This window comes from Diceros bicornis, chromosome 5, assembly GCF_020826845.1.
Source record: "Diceros bicornis minor isolate mBicDic1 chromosome 5, mDicBic1.mat.cur, whole genome shotgun sequence".
NCBI lineage: Eukaryota > Metazoa > Chordata > Mammalia > Perissodactyla > Rhinocerotidae > Diceros > Diceros bicornis.
The window spans coordinates 457,030-481,400 of NC_080744.1; the positions used below are offsets into that span (position 1 = coordinate 457,030).

Here is a 24,371-nt window from a genome sequence, read left to right on the forward strand (position 1 = left end):
ATGAGCGTGTTCTAATAAAGCTTTATTTACAGAAACAGACAGTGGGCTGGACCTGGCTCATGAGCCGTGATCTACTGACCCTTGCTCTAGGAGCACTCTCCAGAGGACGGCCAGGGCAGTTGGGCTGCTGAAGTGGGTATGGACAAAATAGGAAAAATATTCTAGTCTAAAAGGCATTGGAAGAATGTTCTAATTTTATGTTAATACAATGAGATATGTTTCTAAGTTCCATTTCATAAAATGCTTGGCTCTTCTGGGAGAGTGAAGTTTTGATAGCTGAGAAAAATTTACTTTACCACCCTGCAGGAGCTGTCTGTTAATAAAGACACTGTGAGGAGCAACTTTACACCTAAAATCTGCCAACAAAAGGTGTGATTAAAGTCTTGGTTCAACTTAAGGCAAAGCTGTCAGGCTGGGTCTGGGGAGTGAGGGAAGAAGAAAGAAGCAGACTGACTTCCATCCTCCTCCATGCTGTGTGACTTCTTAGGGAGACCCTGTGTGGTTTTCATGTTTTGAAGAAAAAAATCCAATAAGGTATAAAGAAGAAAAAAATAATAACCTGCAATGGTGAATGGAAGGATTAGAGGTGAAAGACACTTCAACTTAGAACATAAATCAGGACAGAAAACATTAAAACTCAAATGAGAAAAGGCCCTTACAAGGTCAGAGAGGTCAACCGGTGGGCTGCGAGTTTATTCGTTCTCCAGTTTCCTAGAATTCAGCCACGAGCCTACGTTTCGTTGTGAATTCTACATGGAGAACCAGTTTTAATTTATACTATCACTTTATTCTGGAGAAATCCAGAGAAGGCAAAGACACTAGAAAACAGAGCTTTTGCCTAACCACCCAGTTTCTCTCCCACCGTCACTCTACGGAAGATTACTCGGACGACAGAGGCCGCACGCGCACTCCCGCTGGTCAAGGGTGGGCGAGCGGCGTGGGCGTGCAGCCCTCACCTTTATCCTGTCGATGTTGGCCTCCATCTTCAGCTGCTCCACCAGCTTCCTGGCTTGTGCGATGCTGGCGGTGTTGTTGCTGGCCATGGGGGCGCTGGGTGGGTTGTTCAGACGCACTAGGAAGGAAGACAAGGAGTAAGTGGGCATCAGAGAACTCACGGGCTGCCAAGCGTGCAGGTTCATCATAACGGGGGCCTCAGAAGAGTGGCTGCAGTCAGCCACACACACCCTCCAGCCTTCCACACCCCGATCTAGGACCACATCTCACTGGCAGGCAGACCCGAAGATGAGGTTTGCTTTTCTGCCTCCCCCACCCTCCGCCCTCCCATCCCTTCTTCAGGGAAAAGAATAATGTTTACCAAATCAGGTAGAAGAAGATGTGCTGCCACATGAAGAAAGCAAGTTATTAAAGTCATCTTCATTTTGGAAACAAGTTCAAAATGGTAAGGGTGACAGAATTCGTGATTACTGTTGTTATTTATTGGGTGATGCTGTTGTCAGCTACTGCGTTCAGCGTCCTCAGAGGGAAAGGGAGCAGATGGAGGGATGGTAGACTGCATGGTCCTTCAGGACCAACGACACCAGGTTGACAGTGTTCTCTCGAGGGGATCAGATGCCAACTTTCTGGTCAACTGTAACCACCTAGGCCTATCATACTGCAGAGATGCTGCAAAGGGAGGTGTGGCTTTTCAGTGTCATTTATTCAGCACTGGTTTAATAGTCATTTCCACTCTATTTGAAACGTGGCTTGATTTACAATTCTTCACTTTACTCACAGTTCTTTGGGAACACATCTGTAATGTCAAGGGAGAAGGACTGCCACGTCTAAATGGTTAATTACATCAGTGAGTTCACCAGTGGTGTTCCCAATTAAGCACAGCAGACTTATTACACTTATAAACATGGAAATGGAACACAAAGGTTTAGGGAGCGGAGCTCTGTACCTATGTGGACTGCGAGATGGTTTCCCTGCCCCTGGCTCTGCCAGACCTCCCCCCATGCATGCCCCACCCTCCTCAAGTCCTATCTCAGTCCATTTCTCTTCTCATTCTTTCCTGATCCACCTCTCACTGTATTCTTGTTGTTCATCTTGGAAAGTATCCTATTTTATTTTTGGCCCATTTCCCCCACATTCTGATCAGGTCTCGCTCCACGTCAAGGTGCCATATGCTGTTTCAGGGCCCCCTGTGTAAATGTGCCCCTCAAGTCACTGACCCAAGAGTGAAGCAGCTTCTGAGAGCTGCAAGTTAACCAGAGTGCGTGACCCACGAAGCATTAACGCACTGCGTTAGTCAATACTAGTTGGATCTTGTTCTGAACACACTGTATTAAAAATTTCGACTTCTGCTAGCTTTGGGGAACATCTTTATCTAGGGGTAAAGTAGGATCAGGTCACCATCCCAAAAAGGCAAGAGACATAGAAAAACTGGGGAAGGAAGAATAAGCCATAATAAGTTCAGTACATAGATTTTTACTTATCCAGTAAAATCAAGAAACAACTTTTATTTCAATTACAAAAAAAGCAAAAGTCTATAAATTATCTCCTTTGGTTCTTATTTCTTGATATCTAGCTCTTCAAGACAAAAGAAGAAATTATGTATAACTCTCTCTAAACAAAGAGGCCCCTTCACAGAGTGTTATTTTATAAAGAATACTGCAAAATAAGCCACCTCACCAGCATTTATAGTATAAATTGGAAGATAATTAACTCTTCCGTCAACTTGTTTTCAAAGGGTTTGGAGACAATAAATTGAGAAGAAAGACTGAAGGGATTTTTGAAGCCACAAAGATTCTGAACCCTATTTTCATTTGCTTGAAGATGAGGGAGGGATCTTGCGTGTGCAAACGATAAATGAAAAGAGCTATGATTCACCAGCACGGTCGGGACCCCACCGTCTCAGCCCCAAATCAGACAAACATCTAACAGCCTGGCAAGACTTCTCAGGGCCCAGATGGGGTGCTAACTTACCCAACAGGGCAGCCTAGCAGCCTAACTTTGATTCATCCAAAGTTGGAGCAGCCATGATCTACAAGCGCCTGGACATTGTTCTGTGAAGCTAACGCTTCTTCCAAACTAGAACTTCCCCCACTAGAATAGAGATTATCAGAATTATCAAATCCTCATTGCTCCTGAGGGAGCGTTGGGAGTCTGGCCAGCTGTTCTGCCCTTGAATCTCAACCAGATCGCACGGTAACCTGTGGCAGAGACCACAGCTTCACTCCAAATACCCCTTCTCCTCTTCTTCATTAGTAATAACAACGTTTTTCTTTGTTTTTTGTGTGTGTGTGTGAGGAGATCAGCCCTGTGCTAACATCTGCCAATCCTCCTCTTTTTTTGCTGAGGAAGACTGGCCCTGGGCTGACATCTGTGCCCATCTTCCTCCACTTTATATGGGACGCCGCCACAGCACGGCTTGCCAAGCAGTGCGTCAGTGCACACCCGGGATCCGAACAGGCAAACTCGGGGCCGCCACAACGGAGCGTGCTCACTTAACCGCTTGTGCAACCGGGCCAGCCCCAACAATGTTTTTCTCTTTAACAGAGACTCCAAGAACCTTGAATTTTAGCTGGGCATATTTTGCTGAAAGATACATTCCCCAGCCTCCCTGGCAGCTCAGTATAGTTATACGACTAAGTTTTGGCCAATGTGACATAAGCAGAGTGTCCTTGAAGGGAAGGGTGTGCCCTTTGCCTCCCCATCCTCCTGTCACTGGCTTAGAAGGCAGCGTGTTGACCACGGAGCTCCATCTTGAACATCCAGGCTACTCTCCAGGGGGAGCAGGAAGATCTGGGTCCTTACTGACACGTGGAGCCTCCACCCGGCTGTGAACTGGCTCCCATCTATGTGGAGAGAAATATGCACTTCTCTTGTTTACACCACCATTATTAAGGGTTTCTGTGCCATTGACCAACAGATCTGCCATTAACTGATTAGATGACCCACTGTTTTCCTCTGAGTGCCTAGGAAAGTCCATATCCTAAAGCCTGTTCATGTTCCCTGGGAAAAGCTGTGGCCGTGCTGAGGAGACTGAAGTAGAAAGTGCATGCATTTTCTATTGCTGCTGTAAGACGTTAGCACAAATTCAGTAACAAACAATGGAAATCGATTATCCTCCAGTTCTGGAGGTCAGAAGTGGGCAATGGGTCTCATGGGGCTAAACTCAAGGTGTGAGCAGGGCCACATTCCTTCTGCAGGCTCCGTGGGAGAACGTTTCCTGCCCTCTTCCAGCTTCTAGAGGCGGCCTGCGTGCCTTGGCTCTTGGCTTTTTCCTTCATCTTCAAAGCCAACAAAGGTGAGTTGAGTCCTTCTCACGTCACGTCACTCTGCCCTTTTCTGGGGTTTCATCTCCCTCTGATTCTCCCCTGCCCGCTTCGTCCACTTTGAAGAACCCTTGTGACCACACCGGGCCCAGATGATCCAGGATAACCTCCCTACCTTAAGGTCTGCTGATTAGCAACCTTAATTCCCCTTTGCCATGTAACGTAACATATTCACAGGTTCCAGGAATGGGGACATGGACATCTTTGGGGGCCTTTTCTACCCACCATGGAAGGAGACCTCTGTGCAGGCAGAGAAGGGAAGTGAGGAGGTGGGGAGTTGATGGGAGAAGTAGACGGATGGGGCAGGATGCAGGTCTAGAAATGTTGGGGAGAGAACACATTCGAAACCTAAATGGACTTGAGAGAAAAAGTAAACACGGGCTTTCATTTGTGCTCCTAGTTTTAGGAAGATACGTCCTGAATGTTCTTGTTTTACCATGTGACCCAACAGAGTCTAGTGCCACCTTTAGAATCACTTAGTACATTTTCCTCTTTTTCACATCTACCTGCTTTCCCATAAAATCAACCAAGAAAACCCCCTCCTAAAGACTGGAAGAATTGTTGAGTCCTGGACCAGTGTTCCAAAGAGGTATGTGTTTTCCTAAAAAGTGACCATGGAAAATAAGAAAAAGTTAGACTATCTTCTAAGTTTGAGGTTTTTGGACAATGCATTACACACACACAGATCTTACAAAACTGAAACTCTGTAATCATCAAACAATAACTCCCATTCTTTCCTCCCCTAGCCCTGGAAATCACCATTGTACTTTTTGTCTCTATGACTTTGATTACTCTAGGGACCTCACAGAAGTGGAATCCTATAGTATTTGTCTTTACATGAGTGGCTTATTCTCTGAGCATAATGTCCTTAAGGTTCATCCATTTTGCAGCTTGGGCCAGGATTTCCTTCCTTTTTAAGGTTGAATAATATTCCATTGTATGTAAAGATCACATTTTGCTTATCCGTTCATCTATCGATGGACACTAGGGTTGCTTCCCTGTTTTAGCTACTGTGAATAATGCTGCTGTGAACGTGGTGTACAAATACCTCTTCAAGACTCTGCTTTCAATTCTTTTCGGTATATACCCAGGACTGGAATTGCTGGATCATATGGCTTTCTATTTTTAATTTTTTGAGGAACAGCAGTACTGTTTTCCACAGTGGCTGTACCATTTTACGTTCTCACCAAAAGTGCAGAAGGGTTCCAATTTCTCCTCATCCTCACCAACACTTATTATTTTCTGTTTTTTTGATAGTAGTTATCTTACTGGGTGTGAGGTGGCATCTCACTGTGGTTTTGATTTGCATTTCCCTGATGATTAGTGACACTGAACATCTTTTCATGTGCTTATTGGCCATAGCGTATCTTCTTTGGAGAAACGTCTATTCAAGTCCTTTGCCCATTTTTGAATCAGATTTTTTGTTGTTGAGTTTTACGAGTTCTCTATCTATTCTGGATGTTAATCCCTCATCAGATATATGGTTTGCAAATTTTCTCCCATTCTGTGGGATGCCTTTTCACTCTTTTGATAATGTGCTTTGATGCACAAAATTTATAAATTTTCATGAAGTCCTATTTGTCTATTTTTTCTTTTGTTGCCTGTGCCTTTGGTGACATATCCAAGAAATCATTGCCAAATCCAATGTCATGAAGCTTTTCCCCATGGTTTATTCTGAGAGTTTTAAAGTTTCAGCTGTTACATTTATGTCTTTGATCCATTTTGAGTTAATTTTTGTATATGGTAAAGGGTAAGAGTCGAATTTCATTCTTTTGCATGTGGATATCTAGTTTTCCCAACACCATTTGTTGAAAAGATTGTCTCTTCTCTATTGTATTTTCTCTGTTGAGCGGTCTTTTCACCCTTGTTGAAAATCATTGTACATGTGAGGGTTCATTTCTGGGCTCTCTATTCTGTTCTATTGATCTATGCCTGCCTTTATGCCAGTACCACACTTGTTGAATTACTGTAGCCTTGTAGTAAGTTTTGAAATCATAAAGCATGAGTCCTCAGCTTGTTCTTTTTCATAATTGTTTTGGCTATTCAGGGTCCCTTGAGATTCCATATGAATTTTAGGATAATTTTTCTATTTTTACAAAAAATGTTGCTGGGACTTTGATAGGGCTTGCATTGAATCTGTAAGATTGCTTTGGGTAGTACTGACATTTTAACAATATTAAGTCTCCCAATACATGAACACAGGATGTCTTTTTAAATTTCTTTCAGCAATGTTTTGTAGTTTTCATTGTATAAGTCTTTTATCTCCTTGCTTAAGTTAATTCCTAGGTATTTTATTCCTTTTGATGATATTGTAAATGGAATTGTTTTCTTAATTCCCCTTTCTGATTGTTGATTGTTAGCATATAGAAATGCTACACCACTGGTTCTTAAGAGGGGAGAGGAAATCTTTTGCCTTCCATCCCTACCTGAGTGGAGAGTAATTGCATGCAATGGGAAATGCTGTTGAGGAAAGGGTCGCACCTGTGAACATAGTGGGGCCACGAAAAAGGGTTGACAGGGTCCCGTCAGACACTTAGGCAGCTCGACAGGGAAGCACAGACACACATCAGATATTCTTTGTAATGCTCCTGCTTCACTTTAAATGTAACCCAAATTGGGCAGAAATTACCTTTTTAGGGGGAAGTAAACAATTTGAATACACTAACCGCTGAGATAGCTAAAAGAAAAAGTAAAATTCTGCTGAAAAGACCAAGTAGACAAAGCTTTGAAACGCATCCACCTCCTTAAAAAAGCCAAAAACCTGTTAGTTAAAAAGAGAGGGTGATTCGCTTCTACACTTGCTCCCCTCCCCCCGCCTTCGCCCTGCCTTGTGATGCTCTGGAGTTACCTTTGCAGGGGCCCAGCTTGGCCCTGGAGCCACCAGAGGGCCACTCAGGAGATGCGCCCAGCTCTACCTCTTCTAGAAATCGGTGGGGCAGAGGGAAACAGAGTCTGGTTCTCTTGGGGAGACTCTGGATTCCCAAGCTCACTTCTGGGCTCTCGGAACATCTCTGGGAGTCGGCGGGGGTGACGATCAAAGGTTGGCTAGTGCTGGAGGAACACTCTGGTCTAGCGAGCTGTCCTTAGCCCAGCAGCTGGTCACACCTGTCAAGTACGGGGTCATCTGGCATGGAATATGGATGGTTACATATCTCTGAATTTATCAGAGAACTGTAATGCTGCAGATCAATTCTTTCAGAATTCTACAGTCAAAATCTCTACTTGAAATTTGAACAATCTACCCTCTGGAAATTCCAAATGGGATTACATCTATTCTCCAAGCCCCACGCTAGACTCACTGGTGGTGGTTCTCAACCAGGGGAAGTGCGGCCCCTCAGGAGGTGTCTGGAAACGTGTGGGGTGGTCTGGGTTTTGACAACAACTCGGGGGAGCTACTTGGCATTTAGTGAGCAGAGGGAGAAACTCTAATACCCTGCAGAGCGCCAGGCAGCAGTGAAGTGTGCTGCTCCAAAGGCCTGTGGAACCCTCAATGGGAAAGACACTGAAAAAACAGCCATGGATTCACATGAGAAACCTGCTCAGAGACAGCGCTCCATGAGCAAGGGCTCAGCTGACGGGGCTTTTATATTATGTCTCGTGATCCTGTTACTTCCCAGTGATGAGTAAGTGTTACGTGCTCATAGTTCTCATTAGCATTATGACGCTTCATGGATATTTGGTCTCTGCTTATTTAAAAGAGAGCACAGTCTCTTTCTTCAACGTGCTGGTGGAATGAGATGGCGCCGGGTTATCTCTGCCAGTAGCACAAAGAACACAAACAACAAAAACCCTCAGAACAAGCACAGCTCGTGTGTGAGGGATTGGCGGGACTCTGCAAGAATGTCCTCGGGATCCCACCTGAATTCCAAACTCAAGAATAATGCACAAGGCTTTTTATTCTTTTCACCAGATGAGAGGAGCAACCCCCAACATGAGAGATGGGCCTCTCATAGAAAAATAGCCATTAGATGAGTTTTCTTTTACTAAAAATACATCCAGCATTTTAATTTCTTTCAGGAGGAACTTTTCCGTTAAGAAACCATACATTTTCTTGTCGTTTAGGCTTGGGAGTAAACACACAACTCTTTATTTCTGTGGCACACGGATAAATAAATGTTTTGACAATGGGATCTTTGCCTTAGAGAGTGTAGGTTAATTGTGGAGGATTCTCTTCTTTTCATGCCCTAATGGTGGTTTTTAAGCGTGGCATCCAGCCAGCTTCCCTATGGCTTTTCATGTTAATTACAACCGTGTGTTTCCCAGACTGTGTTTGGATATTTGCAGGAGGAGCTGAGGGGGATAATTTATTTGTTTTGTATATTACCAGGTTAGGATTACACTGGCAATAAAACACACAATTCTAGGCCTAGAAAACAAATTAGAGGTTTACAGTCTCCAGTCACTTGGTGATATCCTCATTATTCTCGTTTGTCAGTTAGCTGTATCCTGGTGAGTGGTGTTAGCTGCTTGTGAATGAGGACTAATTTCAAACTTTTCCACCTTAGGATTTTTCAGAGCTTCAACAGCTCGTCATTGAGTTCAGCTCGATCTTTTCGGCACTCGTGTTTTTATGATCTCTGCTCTAATTTATTCCACAGCATGTAAGCATGCCGTTGTCAAACTGATTAGATTGTCTATACTAAGAGCACAGTTAATACCCATTCCTGTGAAGGGCCGTCACAGTCAGAACACAGTGAATTTGTGAGTCGTAGCTGCCAAGCGAAGCAAATAATAGTTGTAACAGCCTGCCAGGTGTCAGGCATCTCTTTCTATTACCAGTTGGCCACTCTGACCTGAAAATGCCAAAATGGCACATTTCACTCTCTACTAATCAGCAAACACTAATTTCCTTGGTTCTCCAGCCACTAGGACATTTTAAATCAATAAGGGACTTATCTGCGACCTTGCTGCTTCTCCAGCACCTCTTTCGAGCCCAGGGCATCAGGGCTGGACCCACTTGCGCCCTCACTCCCCCCAGTCACGTGTGTCAACACTGGGAATGCACAAAGATGTCTGCAGGTGTCACAACATCCTGGTTTCCTCACTGGCGTTTGCTCATTTCTGAGCAGTAGTGTGGAGGTTGGAGGCGGGGAATAAAACAGGAGATGAGACTAGAGTGAGTGGGGACAGGGAGAGGTCAGGTAGGGTGTGTCCATGGAAGCTTGGAGGCAGGGGGTGTGGGACGGTGTGGGGCTCCAGGGCACTGGTTGGTATTTGAAGAGGGGAGAGGAGGAGGGGGGAAAGGAGCCGGGAAGGGAACCTGGGCAAGGGAGGGGAGGCACAGGAAGACATCCTCCCCTGGGGAAACTCGGGAAGGTCGCAGGTGCCAGAACGTGGAGAGCTGGACAAGAGGATGCTGGCTAAGGTGAAGGATGGATTTGTGAACAAAACACAACGGCAGCCCTCTAAGCGCCTCCCCGCCCTCCCCTCGCCCCTCCTCATCTCCTATTGCTCCTTATTTCCGGGAATTCAACTTTATAGGCCACAGCTCTGTTCTTTCACCAGAGGCCCAGGAACTCATACTAAAAATGAATCTTAGCTTATAAACCAAGGGCTTGCCACGTGCCAGGAACTGGGCCACGTGCTTTAAAGCATCACCTATTCAATCCTCATGTCAGAGAGTCAGCGGTCACCCCGCTGGAGGACACTGAGGCTGGACTGAGTCAAAACTCAGAGACGAGGGTGTTCCTGAAGCTCCAGGAAAGATGCCCTTCCAGCCCTTCTCAGTTCATGTTTCCAGAAGCATCTGAAACATGCCCCTGTAATCTGGGGACTGTGGTATATGTTGGGCCATTGTCCCAAACATAATGGCAATTTTTCCGGTCTTTGCAGCTACAGGGAGAACTAATGTGGGTGGGGTCAGTGTGGGAGCTGCACCCAGGGAAGTGCTGTGGGGCCACCAGGACCAGAACGAGCCCAGGGAGCAACGCGGCAACGGGAGGCGCTCTCCGTGATTTTGCTGGGATGCCGCCAGTCACCCAATGGGAGAAAGACAAGACGTCTGCTTCCCCTCAAGTCAGCACGTGCAGGTGGAGAGCAGGACTCCACACAGCCCCCCTCCCTCAGGCAGAAACCCTCATCTGGGAGGACAGCTCTGCTTCCCAGTACCAGCGCCCCTCGAGATGCAGCCTTCCTCTTGCTGGCTTCTCCGAACGACCTTGACAGAAACACAGCCCCTGAAAAATGTTGACTCAAAGTCGTGGGTTTCACACTTTGTAAAATGAAACAAGAAGGAACAGGCCATATTGCAACCTAAAAATGACATGTCAGCTTTTTGTTTTCTCTGAGCCTTGGACGAGGAAACGGCCTGTCTCCGCAAACGGGAGCTGGCACTCTTGGACACAGACGGACTTGGCTCACACCCAAGAAAAAAGATGAGTGTTCTGTACGGTGTACGCTGGATTTTCTTTCTTTTTTTCACTATGGAAGCCTAGACCATGAACCAGTCGGGTTCCAACAAAGGAGAAAAACTGAGCCTGTTTCCATAGAATGGCTTCATACCCTCCTGAGGCCTGACACTCCCCAACCGCACGCGGGATCTGACGGCAGCAGCCTTCTGCCTCCTTGCAGGAAGGTATCTACTGGTTAATTAATTTCATTGAAAAAAGCCACTGCTTCACCCTAAAGCCTCAGTGGATCTCAAGCACGAGGCAACCCCTGGCGTCCGGGAGACTTGCCCGTCACTCCTTGTCACAGCTCTGACAGCTCTGACGGCCGAGGGCTTACAGAGTGCTCACCCCGGAGAGCTGCCGCCAGCCCCTCCATGCAGGACCTCCTCGGTTCAGGCTTGCTGCATCACTGTGTGCTCTGGGGCGTTCCCGGTGACGCAGCCGACAGGAGGCGCAGGGCGGGAAACAGGCCCTAAGGGGCGGTGGACCAGGATTCTCGTCCATTCCAACATCCCAGCTGTTCTAAGTGGAAAAGCATGGGTCTTGCTGGGCCTCAGTGGCTCAGCTGTGAAGTGGGGATGAGGACTCCAGGATCACACCTGTGCCTGATGTTTGACAGTACGTTGTGAATTATGGGGGCTACGCAAGGAGCAGGCCTGCATGGAGAACGACCAGCACCGTTTATTGGCGGCTGCTAAACTCGGGGACCACATTAGGTACTTAATCTCCAGTCCTCATGACAGGGCCTGAGAGAGGCGAAGGGAAGAATCTGTGATCTGACCAACGGCGACTCTGTGAGGGGAGAACCTGCCAATGAGCGAGAACTCACTAACAATCCAAAGGGGTAAAAACCTTGTTTTGGGGGAGACTGGGTAAATCTTCCCATCCAATTGTGAAATTTCTCACAATTTCGACCAAGAACTGCGCCCCAGGAGCAGGTGCACGCACTCAGTGAGTTTCCGAGGAAACCAGCCACGTGCGGATGTGCGAGCCTGTGGCCGCCTCAGGGGCTCTGGGAAGGCACTTTCTCTCACTGGGGTTTCTGGAGGGAAAGGCTCATGTCCACATGTAGTGTTTGTAAAGGTTTTCTGTGGCCAGAGAACGCACCTGCAAGCCTAGCACCTGAGGCTCCTGCCTCCCCGCAGGCCTGTCTCCCGGACGGTCAAGTCACACACACCGCCTTTCCATCAGCATCCCCCTGTCCACCACCCCACACCAGCCCTGATCTTCAGCCAAACCAGCCTGTTCTCTAGCCCCACACAGCTCGTGCCACGGCAGCCCTGGTGCTGGCAGATCTCCCACCCCTCACACACACCCGTGTCTGACAGCCCGGCTCAGGCCTCTCTTCCTGGGGAGCCTTCCTCAGTGACCACGGCGACCTCCTCAGACCCACAAGCCCACACCAGCCCAGGAGCCGGTGCTCCTATATTCCAAGCCATTTCTCTGGCTTAAAAAAAAATTGGGGGCCCGCCCAATGACGTAGTGGTTAAGTTCGTGTGCTCCACTTCAGGTGCTCGGGGTTCAAAGGTTCGGATCCCGGGCACAGACCTACGCACTGCTCATCAAGCCATGCTGTGGCAGGCGTCCCACATATAAAGTAGAGGAAGATGGGCACGGATGTTAGCCCAGGGCCAATCTTCCTCAGCAAAAAGAGGAGGATCGGCAATAGATGTTAGGTCAGGGCTAAAAATTGCGTGATGACTGGTATTATTAATTATTATCATTTTGTCCAGCTGTTCCTCCCATAAATGTTTATTACACTATAAACTGTCAATCTGTCTCCAAAATTGCTCTAAGCTGTCTGTCTTCACTGGTTAAACAGGCCAAGCCAGGATTCCCCCCTGGCAAGCACTGCTGTTTCCCATCCGCAGTGCTGTGACGCCCCTGGCTGGGCCGCCCTGGAGGCTGCTTTCTCCTTCGGGCCTGCGGTCAGATGCCAAGTCTCCTCCTGGCCGCTGTCTAAAGTGCCTAGTCCAGCCCCTGTCCCTCTCCAGCACATCACTCTGTTTATAGCCCTCAATGCATTACAGGAATCTGAAGTTTAAATCAATTTATTCACCATCAGTCTCTCTCCTCCCCCGAACGTAAACTAAGAGAAAGGCCTGTCTGTCCTGGTCACAGCAGTGCTCGATGAACGCTTGTTAAATGGAGAAAGTCCTCCAGGGCACCGGCACCAGCCTCTGTGCGTTAGAGGCTTCAGTCAGTGTCCGCCGCTGCCGAGGACGAAGACCCGGCACGCAGCACTGTCCACGCCCCTCTCCGTGGCCCCACCACACCTGCTCCTGGGCACAGACTGCTCACAACGGCTTTTGTTCCGTAGCGAATGGGCTCACGGAGCATGTCCCCCAAAGGGCACCTCCCGACTCTAATTACATCTCATCTGATCTTCTCGTTTCCCCATATTCTTGGGGCAAAGGGGACGCTCAAGACTGGTGCTCCTTCTCCCCTGTTCCTGTTTCCCAGCTACTGGCAAGAAAGGCACAGCTCCCCAAGTAGCCAGACGCAGGCTGGTTGTTTTTGGCAGCATAGAAACCATCAGAATTTCTCCCAGTTACAAAGTTACAGACATGGTGTCTGAAAGTGTAAACATCAGTCGGATGCTGACAGTGCCTCTGCGGCGCTGGCCTCACGTCGTCCCCGGGACCAACCCATGACCACTCGTGTCAGACAGAACCCAGAGTGAGGCCACAGCCCCTGAAAACGCAGCAGGGGGCCTCATCCGCCCTTTATTAGCTTAGGGTCAAGGGCAGCAGGGAGCACATTTTTCCTCAATTCTCTTAAAAGAATTGTTTTTTTCTTATGAAAGAAATACATAGCCAACATTGGAAAGCTGAAAGACACAGATTCAGAAAACAAAAGTCTATTATTCTACCACCAACAGACAATCAAGTTAACTTTCACAGTAACTTCTCACCGACGTGGACTGCTCGTTCTTTTGTGGGGAATATCCCGCTGGGAAGATAATATTAACTAACATACATGATCATTTGCCGGGCCCTGCATAAATGCTGACCTTCTGAGATGTGTTCTCATGATCTATGCTGCAAGATTTATCCCTTCCCCCAACACCCTTAAGAGAAGGAAGTTATTTAAATTTTTACCCATTACTCAAGTGTCCAATTTTATATCACATCTTTTAAGGCCATTACACATCTCTGATATGTAGTAAAGAGCCATTTTTTATTCTTTTAATCAAGTTGTTTTTAAAAATACTGGTCTAGCTGCATAAAATAAATTGCCAACGTCTCTCTGATTATAAAGACTGAATAGGGGAAAAATGCAAGAAATTAAAGGTGATGGGACAGGTAATTTTTTCTTTTACTTTGCCCCTAAGTGAGGCATAGACAAACATCGTCCACACTGATCCAGAAACACCCTGGGCTGGAGGAGTGCTGTGGAAGGTGCTCTCCAGGGAACAGCTGTCTGTGTGTGTCTCCAACCACCTCCAAAGGGTGAGAGAAACTTGCCTGAAACGTTGGCCTGGGGACCAGGAGGCCATCTTACAGATGCTTTTTTTTTTCGCTGAGGAAGATCAGCCCTGAGCTCACATCTGCGCCAACCTCCTCTATTTTGTATGTGCGTCGCCGCCACAGTATGGCTGATGGGTGGTGTAGGTCTGCACCTGGGATCTGAACCTGCCACCGAAGCGGAATGTACCGAACTTAATACTATGGCATGGGGCCGGCCCCAGATGCTTTTTTAAAGTCAGTTTTATCAAGGTATAGTTCATTTACATGAAAATTCACTCTTTTCTAGTGTGCTGGTGAAAGGCTCGACAATGGTGTGCATGTGTCCCAAAACCACCTCCACTGCAGACACCATTCTCAGGAGCCATTTAACCATTGCTGCTCACTGCCTGCTTTTCCAGCCGGGCTCAGAGAATGAACACTTCTGATAGGGACGTGTTCGGAGAAAGCAAAGGCTGTGACCTTGACTGACCTCACTTCATACACCATGGAGTTATCAAACCTCAGAGGGGAGCAGGACCCAGAAATTATCTTGCAGAACTGTCTATCTGAAACAGAAATCTTATAATCACTGACTTAATGCACTTCAATAACTTGTGACACAGGTTTAGAAAATACATCTAAATGTGCAGAGCCCAGAATGCCACTGTGTTTATTGAACAAGTTTGTCCAGTCCTGGCAGCCCCCAGGGCTCAGGAAAGGAGGGCCCCTCCAGGAAAAGGTGGAGGATTTTCCAGGAATGAGCAAGTTAGAAAATGCCTCCCCTGCAAACGTATGCCGCTAACCCTAAAGAGAGGCTGAATATGAGACATTTGAAACCCACTGAACCAAGATCCTCACTTCATAGATTAAAAAACTCAAGGGCCAGAGTGATTAAGTGAATTGCTATAGAAAATGTCGCTATACCCCAGTGGCGGAACCAAGGACTTAATCCCAGGTCTAGGACACTGGTTAGCCGCACTTTGCACTGTTTCCTGAGTATTTCTAACATTTTGTGACTTCCTGAATTGGAAACATTACTTAGGTCCAGGTTTCTCACTAAGTTGTCTCTTCTCCCCCCAAAGTGTGGTCACTACGAGAGAGACTCTATGAGGACAAGGGGGAGCTGGGAGCCAGCGACATCCAAGTGCTGCCCCACTCTCTCTGCTGACCCCTCAGACCCCACGGTGATCACCACCCAGCGCTGAGGCGCTCGCATCTGTTGCGACGAGAGGAACTGGGCTTGACTGTCTCACCTCAGCTGCTTTTTTGTGCTATTTTTGCAAAGCACGTAAATAGCCAGCAAATTTGGCTGCAAAGGCGCCCCGACTAGTGAGTGAACAGCATTCGTTCAGCAGACCTCTGTACTTTACTTTAGTTTTTGGTGAGGAGGATGGCCCCTGAGCTAACGTCTGTGCCAGTCTTCCTCTATTTTGTACGTGGGATGCAGCCGCAGCATAGCTTGATGAGCAGTGCGTAGGCCTGCGCCCAGGATCTGAACCTGCAAGCCATGGGCCACTGAAGCCGAGCATGCAAGCGTAACCACTATGCCACTGGGCTGGCCCCTCTGCACTTTAATAAAACAGGTTTAATGTGGTGTGGAAGGAGAACCTTGTGCAGGAATTGTTTAGAGGACAGCCTTTTTAATACATGTGGTGACTTTTGGTGGAAATGTAAAGAGAAAGACAGGGGCATGAAGCAGCGGAGCCATGAGGATGCTTAATGAGCTGACACTCACGGCACGCCAAGGTCCTGAACCAACGTTCACGAAGGAAATTTGAGACTCAGCGTGGGGTAATACAGAGAGAGCTGAATTCTGAGGCTGGAGGACTGGACTCAAGTTTCAACTTGGCTGAGTGATCACAGATAAATCATCTCACCCCTCTGAGCCTCAGTTTCCCCTTCTGTAAAATGAGAGGATTGAGGTGGATGATTGCTTGATTCTTTCCTAGTTCTTTTTGCTAGTTGTTCAAGACATGCTAGCATAGTTTCTTCCTTGTCACTGTATCATTGAATCCTGCGGCTCTGGGACTCTCTCAACATAGCGACATTTCAGCCCAAAATTAAGTGTCCACAGAAAGTGGATAAAAATGCAGAAAAGTCCTAAGACCAAGAGGACCCCAGCTGGTTGAAAGGAGGATTTCAAGATTTCCATTCCCTCATGTCATTTCCTGTCTGTCCAGATCACTCCCACTGCACCCTAAGAATTTAGGACACCAATCCATTGAGCCTGCTGCCTTTTCACTGTCCCTCAAAACCCTCGTGTCCTCACATGCCGCCATACCAGGCCGAGATTCCACAGTGTCATGTGGTCACTCCCTTTAAACTCACAGCAGCTCTGCCTCTTTCTCCCTCGACCACACCAGCCGATAAAATGCTCAACCCTGGTTGAGTCCAACTCTGAATCTCAAGTAGCTCAAGAGCATTGAGCCAACACCCAACACAACCACAAACTCACAGACACGAACTTCAAGTGGGGCCTTAGTGCTGAATAGCTTTTCTTCCACATTTCCTTAGTCTGCTTCCAAGGACTTTTTTCACACCTTTTCCTCTCTCCTCAAACCTCTAATACCTCCTCTCTCCCCATCCTCATCCTCATCCTCAGCTGGTGGCCTTGCTTCTTATTTCACTGAGAAAATAGCAGCACTCAGAGGAGAACGCCCATATTCCCCCACCACCAACCCCACCACGTTACCTGCATCTGCACTTCTCTGCTTATAAACTCTGCCTTCTCTCTCTGGGGACAATGAACTGCCCGTGTCCTGTATTTTTATATCTTGGGGAGGAGCCTCGTCACTGCAACACTGGCTCCCATCTTCTCTTATCCACTAAGGGACTTGATCCTTGCCCTTTTTTCTCATTTTCTTCTGCATCATCATTTTTCCTTTCCTCTTTTTGGAGCAGTATCATTAGCATATAAACACGTTAAAGCGTCTCCCATCTTGAGAAAAACAACAACAATACCTATCCCTTGACTCTGCGTGGCCTCTCCATTTTTCTGCTTTCCCTCACTGACCACTTGGAAGACTTGTCCAGCCTCACCATAGCCACCTCTCTTCCCCCAGTTCTTGCTTGCACTCACTCCAAATGGCTTTCCCCCCACTGCTCTACAGAAACGACATTTGTCTCAGTCACCAGCAGGTCCAGCTTCCAGTTTGCCAAATGCAGTGGTCATTTCTCAGTCCTCATCTTACTTGACCTCTGCCTCAGTTTGCTGTGGCTGCTGCAACAAATTACCACAAACTTCATGGCTTAAAATAAGAGAAATTTACTCTCTTACAGTTCTGGAAGCTAGAAGTTCAAAATCACTTCTACTGAGTGGAAATCAAGGTGTCGGCAGGGTCATGCTCCCCCTGGACTCTCTAGGGAAGAATCAATTTCTTGCCTCTTCCACCTTCTGGTGTCTGCCAACACTCCTTGACTTGTGGCCACATCCCTCCAATCTCTGCCTCTGTGGTCACAGTGCCTCCTCCTCTTCTGTGTGTCATCTCGTCTGCCTCTCTCTTATAAGGATATTTATTATCGGATTGAGGGCCCACCAGAATAATCTAGGATAATGATTCCACGTCAAGAATCTTAACTTAATCACATCTGCAAAGACTCTTTACCCTTAACAGGTAAACAGATTCCAGGGATTCGGACCTGATATCTTTGGGGGCATTATCCAGCTGCCACAACCTTCTGGCAGCATTTAACAGTGGACTGCTCCCTGCTCCTTAAACACTTGCTTCACCTGACTTCAGGGATGCTGCTCTTTCTTGATCAATTGATTCATTCACTCATAATTGCGGTAAAAGACACATAAAATAAAATTTACCATCTTAACCCTCTGTAAGTGTACAGTTCAGCAGTGCTAACTGTATTCACATTGTTGTGCCACAGATCTCTAGAACTTCTTCATCTTGCAAAACTGAAACTCTATGCCCATTGAACAACTCTTCATTTTCCCCTCTCCCCAGCCCCTGGCAACCACAATTCTACTTTCCGTTTCTATGAGTTTGACTACTTTAGATATGTCATGTCAAGTGGAACCATACAGCATTTGTCTTTTTGTGACTGGCTTATTACATTTAGCATAATGTCCTCAAGGTTCATCCATGTTGTAGCATGTGACAGGATTTCCTCCTTTTTTTCCTTTTTTTTGTGAGGAAGATTAGCCCTGAGCTGACATCTGATGCCAATCCTCCTCTTTTTGCTGAGGAAGATTGGCCCTGGACTAACATCCCTGCCCATCTTCCTCTACTTCATATGGAACGCCGCCACAGCATGGCTTGACAAGCGGTGCATCAGTGTGCGCCCGGGATCTGAACCTGCAAACCCCAGGCTGCTGAAGCGGAGTGCGCGCACTTAACCACTGCGCCACTGGGCCGGCACCAGGATTTCTTTCTTTTTTAAGGCTAAGTAATATTCCATTGTGTGTATAGACCACATTTGTTTATCCACTCATCCATCGATGGACTCTTGAGTTGCTTCCACCTCTTGGCTATTGTGAATAATGCTGCTATGAACATGGATGTACAAATATCTCTTCAAGATCCTGCTTTCAAGTTTTTGGATGTATACTCAGAAATGGGATTGCTGGGTCACATGGTAGTTCTATTTTTAACTTTTTGAGAAACCTCCATACTGTTTTCCACAGCAGCTGCGCCATTTTACATTCCCACCAACAGTGCACAAGGGTTCCAATTTCTCCATCCCCTTGTCAACACTTATTTTCTGTCTTTCTTGATTCTTGTCTCACTTTCCTGTCCACTCCTCGTCAGTCTCCCTTCTTGGTTTGTTCATCTCCTTGATCCCAAAGTCTCAATGTGTTTGCACTTTTCTGTGTTTACACACCCCTCCGGCCCCCATGATCTCATTCAGACCCACAGCTATAAATACCATCACTTTGCTTACGTCTCTCAAATTTCTATCTCAATTGCCAGTCTCGTCTCTGAACTCCAGACCCATATATCCAACTACCTACGCAACCTCCCCACGTGAATGGGCATCTCAGACTGGATATGTCCCAAACCAAATTCTTATTTTCTCCCCCAAACCTGCTCCCCCGGCAGTCTTCCTCGTGGCGGTCAGTGGCAGCTCCCTTCTTCTGGATGCTCAGATTAAAAACTTTGAGGACATGCCTGCTGCTGCTTTGTTTCTATCTTACCTCCAATCCACCTGCAGATCCTTGAACTCCTCCTTCAAAATCTACCCAGAATCCGACCCCCTCCTCCCTCCCACTGCTACCATACTGGCTAGACACCTTTATTTCTTGCTTGAGCTTTTCAGTGTTATCCCATCTTCCCTGACTTTGCCCTTCTCCTTTCGGTCTATTCTTCACGTAGCAACCAGAGTGTCTGTCAATAAAAGGTATGTGGGAATGATGTTGGTCTTCTGCTTATAACTCCCCAGCACTTCCCACCTCACTCAGAGTAGCAGCTCAGTCCTTTACATGGTCCCTAAGAGCTGAATGACTTCATCTCCCACCGCCTCGTCTTGTTCACTCTATGGGCAGCTATAGGGCCTCCTTGCTGTTTCCTGGACGTGGCAAGCATACTCCTGTCCCAGGGCCTTTGCACCTCCAACCCGTCTGTTTGGAATGCTCTTCTTATAGTTCACCCCTCCCTTTACTCAGGTGTCTGCTCAAACACCAACTTATCAGAGGCCTTTGCTGGCCTCCTAAGAAAGCACCCTCCTTCCTACTCGTCTCATCCCCTAACCTGGTTTTGTGTCCTTGCTTAGCCCTTATCACCACCTGAGGTATTTCGTCTTTATTTATTTATTTTTACTGCCTGTATTGCCTACTAAAATATAAGCTCCATGAACACAGAGAATTAGTCTGTTTTGATCATTGCTGAACCACTGGTCCCTCGAACAGTGCCTGGCTCACAGCGGGCTTTCAACAACTGCTTGCAGAATGAATGAATGAATGAATGAATGAGGCACCTACGACACCTTTACCAAAGAGTCACTTCCCAGAGGGGGTTTGCTTCCACTGATCATTTGTAGATGGGCCTTGAGAGCTCTGCACTCAGGAACTTGAAAAGAGACCTTACAGGAAGTTAGCTTTCCAACCCTCTAAACACTGCCCCTACCTGTAGGTCACTGGTTGGATGCTGACTTCTAAGCGATACTCCTGAGGCTGGTTGTTCCATTTAATTTGGGGCCATCCATATAGAAAGGTGAGCACAACAGTGGAAGGTTACCTTCAAGAACCCATAGCATATTTTCCACTGTTTTGGAGAAACACCTCTGAGGCAAACCAGAAACAGATTTGCAGATGAAGAAACAATAGAGCGATCAGGTGACCCGGCCAAGGTCATAGACAGTGACTACAAGCCAATTCTTGTGTCTGAGAACTGGTACTTTCACTAGAAAACCCCAGATAAGAGAATCCCTTTTCTTACTAGGTCCTTCCTGTGGAAACGACTAGTTCCCTCCAGTAAGTAGGGCCAACGGTGGAGCTCACGGCCAGAATCATTTTGCTTTTGGGGATGATGGATTAGTCAGGCTCATGGCTACTGTGTCCCCATCACCAAGGAACACAGCAGGACGGGGCTGAACAAGCATTTTGTGGTCCTGGATTAAGCACAGCTGACCGTGCTGAAGAGGAATGAGTGTTCAGACCGTATCTGTGCAGCGTGCCAGCACCAAAGGAAGAACACGCAGCGTTGGATGAGCAGGTCGTGCCTGGTCAGAGCATCATTCGCTTGGCTGAGGGTTACGTACAGCTACGTACAGGATCATGTACAGTGTCACACAGGCTGAGGCTGAGATGAATGGGCCACTTCTCAGACGTGGGGTGATTGGTCGTCTGTACAGAAAATTATTCTGGAATTTCTAGAGATAGATGCTTTCATTACTGCTGAGTTTGAAAAGTTTGAAATTAGGATGATACATTTTCTCTGGCTGATGAGAACAGATAATATCATCCAGCAAATAGTTTTCCAGAGGCATTGAATCTCCTATAAAAATTTTCATTTATCTGTCAAACTGACATCAGAGCCGCCTACATCCATTACTACCCCAGCCTCTTCTCTCAATGCCAGCCTCACATCCTCCTTGTGTTTTCCACCCTACCGAGCATAGAAGGATGGAGAGAGTCCCTGTGGCAAGCGGATTAAGTCTTCTCTTACCCTAGAGAATATTTCCATGAAAATCAAACCAAAATTGAGTAGAAAAGAAAGGTAGACATAGTGTTCGTTTGCACACTTGGATCTCCACTAGCCTCATACCCAATTACTTGTGCTCTGGGCACATAACGCTTATATTTACGACTAATGGTTGGTATTCTCTCTTTACCTCCTGCCTTCGTGTTGGAGCAGATTCTGCCAGAGCTGCTCGGGAATTCTGTGCTCTGTGGATACTCACACTCAGAAAGCCTGTGAATTCTCAGCACGCTCACGGCCTTCCACTTCTTTGGCAACCGTCAGGTGGGCCACGCAGTTATGAATGGCAACCACCATTGGGAGGCAGAGAGAAACGGGGTGAACAGACACCGTCAGTGGCCCCATAACAGCAGCTGCTTAAACTACGGGACAGGAAACAGCAAACAGCCCTGTATCCAAGCCAGCTCACTGGCCGGGCCTGTCCTTCAGGTGACTCCTGAAGCAAATGAGCCCAATTCATTTCAGAGTCTAAATAATACTCTGACGTTAGAGTCATTTGAAATTGCTAGGATTTGGTCCTAAAAACTCTAATGTCACTAATCCCACTTGCTTGTGAAATGCTTCTGATTCCTAAGAGTTCCACATATACACAAGTGACAGGGCAGAATCTTTAATAAAAGTTTTTTAAAATTGCTAAGTTATGTTCTGGTGAGGGCAGAGAGTACAAGACTTACAAGGGACGATGGTTCAGCTCACACCAGTCACCGTGACGGCACACAGTGTGGCACAAGGCAGAGCCCAGCAGGAACTTCAGAGGAGACTCGATGTCTCCACGAGTGTTTTGGTGTCACAACAAAACCTCAGATTCCGATTACACCAGGGGACCAGTCATCTTTCTTCTCCTTGTTTGCAAAGAACACCAAAGGAGTTTTAACAACTGTCAGTCTTCCCTACATAACAGATCATTCTTCCTAAACATCTAGGTGGCCTTATTTAATCTGCCCGGGCAATTAAACAGAAATCTTGCCAGCCCTCTGTGGCTACTTTCCCTTCAAATCTCAGTGAAATCAAGAGATTTCGGGCTTGTCTACTTAATGTGCCAGGCGGTGCTGGGAGCCGGGGATAGACCAGGGAACCGGACACACCCGTTTTCAAGGAGCTTACTCTCGCAGATAGAGATAGACCCATAAATAGGTAGTTTCAACATGGTGTCTCATGTGCTAAGATAGGAGAAAGCCCAGAGTATAAGGGAAGCACCTAGGAGGGACACCTAACCCATTTTTTTTCCCATAGAGAGAGAAAGAAAAAAAAAAATTAGAGTTTATATTACTAATGTGAAATACAGTGATCTGCTAGGTTAAATAAGAATTTCTCTCTAAGCAGAATGCTAGTTGCCAGGGGCTGGGGTGGGGGAAATATGGAGATGTTGGCCAAAGGGTACAAACTTCCACTTAGAAGATGGATAAGTTGTGGGGTCTAATACAGCGTGGGGACTGCAGTTAGTAAGACTGTGTGATACACTTGAAAGTTGCCGAGAGAGTAGATCTTCAATGTTCTCACCATACGCACACAAAATGGTAATTATGTGAGGTGATGGAGGTGCTAGCTAACCCTATCGTGGTAATTATTTCACAACATATGCGTGTATCAGATCATTACACTGTACACCATCCACTCACACAATCTTATATGCTAATTCTATCTCAGTAAAGCTGGAAGGAAAGAAGAATCTGGGGCATCAAGACTCCCTCTGGAAAACAAAGCAAGCTCTACTATGAACTTGCCCGTGATTCAATCTTGAATAACAAAACACTGAAGTACAAAAAAAATATTTCTCTCTAGCTAATGATGCAAAGCACTGATTTCTTCAAACTATAAACTTAAAGGTAAACAGAACGTTCCACGCAACAGGGAGAAAGGCAACCAACTTAAATATGTGACAAGAGCCAACAGCAGAAGCAGAAAACAGAGATACCAACAGTTTTCTCCAGCCTCGGACATGAGCTGATGTTTGATTCCTGGCCACACGACTGAGACAAACGGAAACGGCGGGGAGTCGGAACCTGAGCCCATGACGTAAAGAAGTGGACCTGATCAATTCCGGTGTCTAATGCTACGCACCATTATTCACCCAACGGCAGCTGGGTCCTAACTGACCTAGAACCCTGACTTACAAAAGAATATCTGAATTTGAAGAATTTTAATGCTATTAAATTGGAAAAGGAGATCAGAGAAAAGATGTACGGTGATTGTAATTCAAAATGGCATCAGTTCCAGACAAGCATCGACATTTGACCTCAGACAGAAGCATTCACCACGTTGCTGGCCTGACCAGGCACTCAAATGGAATTATCTCACCAGTGGAACTGCTCATGGGCAGGGGGAGACGAGACGCGAGAACGCCAGCCCAACCCGGGAGGAGGGACGACGCTCTTCCTCATTCACAGCCCCAGAAAAGGAGCCAGTTTAACTGCGTTTGCCTCAGTTTAGTCGCATCTGCCTCCGGCGGCCCCCCTTTCTGATCAGTGAGGAGCTTATGAAACGCCCAACACTGAGTTATTCTTGATCAGGCCACGAGTGAAGAGTAATTTTACATGAATGGGCCTGAAAATAGAGAAATACAAATACAAGTATTTTCTCAAAAAGATTATTGCCTTTTGGTGACCTTAATACCTATTATAAATGTTAGTCTATTTTTTATTGACAAAAAAATAGGATAAAGGATAACAAAAATAATAATTAAAAAACTAGAAATCTGTGACAGGGAACAGGGCGGGAGCCGCCATGCTCCTGTGTCAGCGGTGGTCTGGGGTCGCTCATGGCGCAGCAACACCACACTGGGGTCTACATTTCTGCCAGGCAACCCCAGCCCTGAAAAAATCATCCCAAAGCTCATTCTAGAGTCAGACATAAACCCTCAGCCTTTCTTCTTACACATGAGTCTGCTTTTGCCTATAATTTCTATGACTTGTGTAGAAGGGAAGAGATATTAAAAGTTAAGATCTAAAATCCACTATTTTGCTTTGCTCTTCATGACTTTAAATAAACTTAAACACACCTTGTGAAGCTGGCGCTGGAAGAAAACTCGATGTCACACTGATGGTGTCAGGAGATTTGGACGACAGCGAACCACCGGTATCTCCGACCATGGCCAGAGCAGGTCTGAGA

General features: G+C 46.7%; 1 protein-coding gene across 5 annotated transcripts in view; it reads right to left on the reverse strand.

Annotated features, from left to right (window-relative positions):
* GNG2 (G protein subunit gamma 2) overlaps positions 1-24,371 on the reverse strand; it is a 116,270-nt gene that overhangs the window by 29,846 nt on the left and 62,053 nt on the right. For all 5 annotated transcript variants that reach the window (XM_058540562.1, XM_058540560.1, XM_058540563.1 and 2 more), the window contains one exon: positions 957-1,072. In XM_058540562.1, the coding sequence (XP_058396545.1) occupies positions 957-1,043 (87 nt within the window). In that variant the 5' untranslated portion in view covers positions 1,044-1,072. The remainder of the gene's footprint in view (positions 1-956; positions 1,073-24,371) is intronic.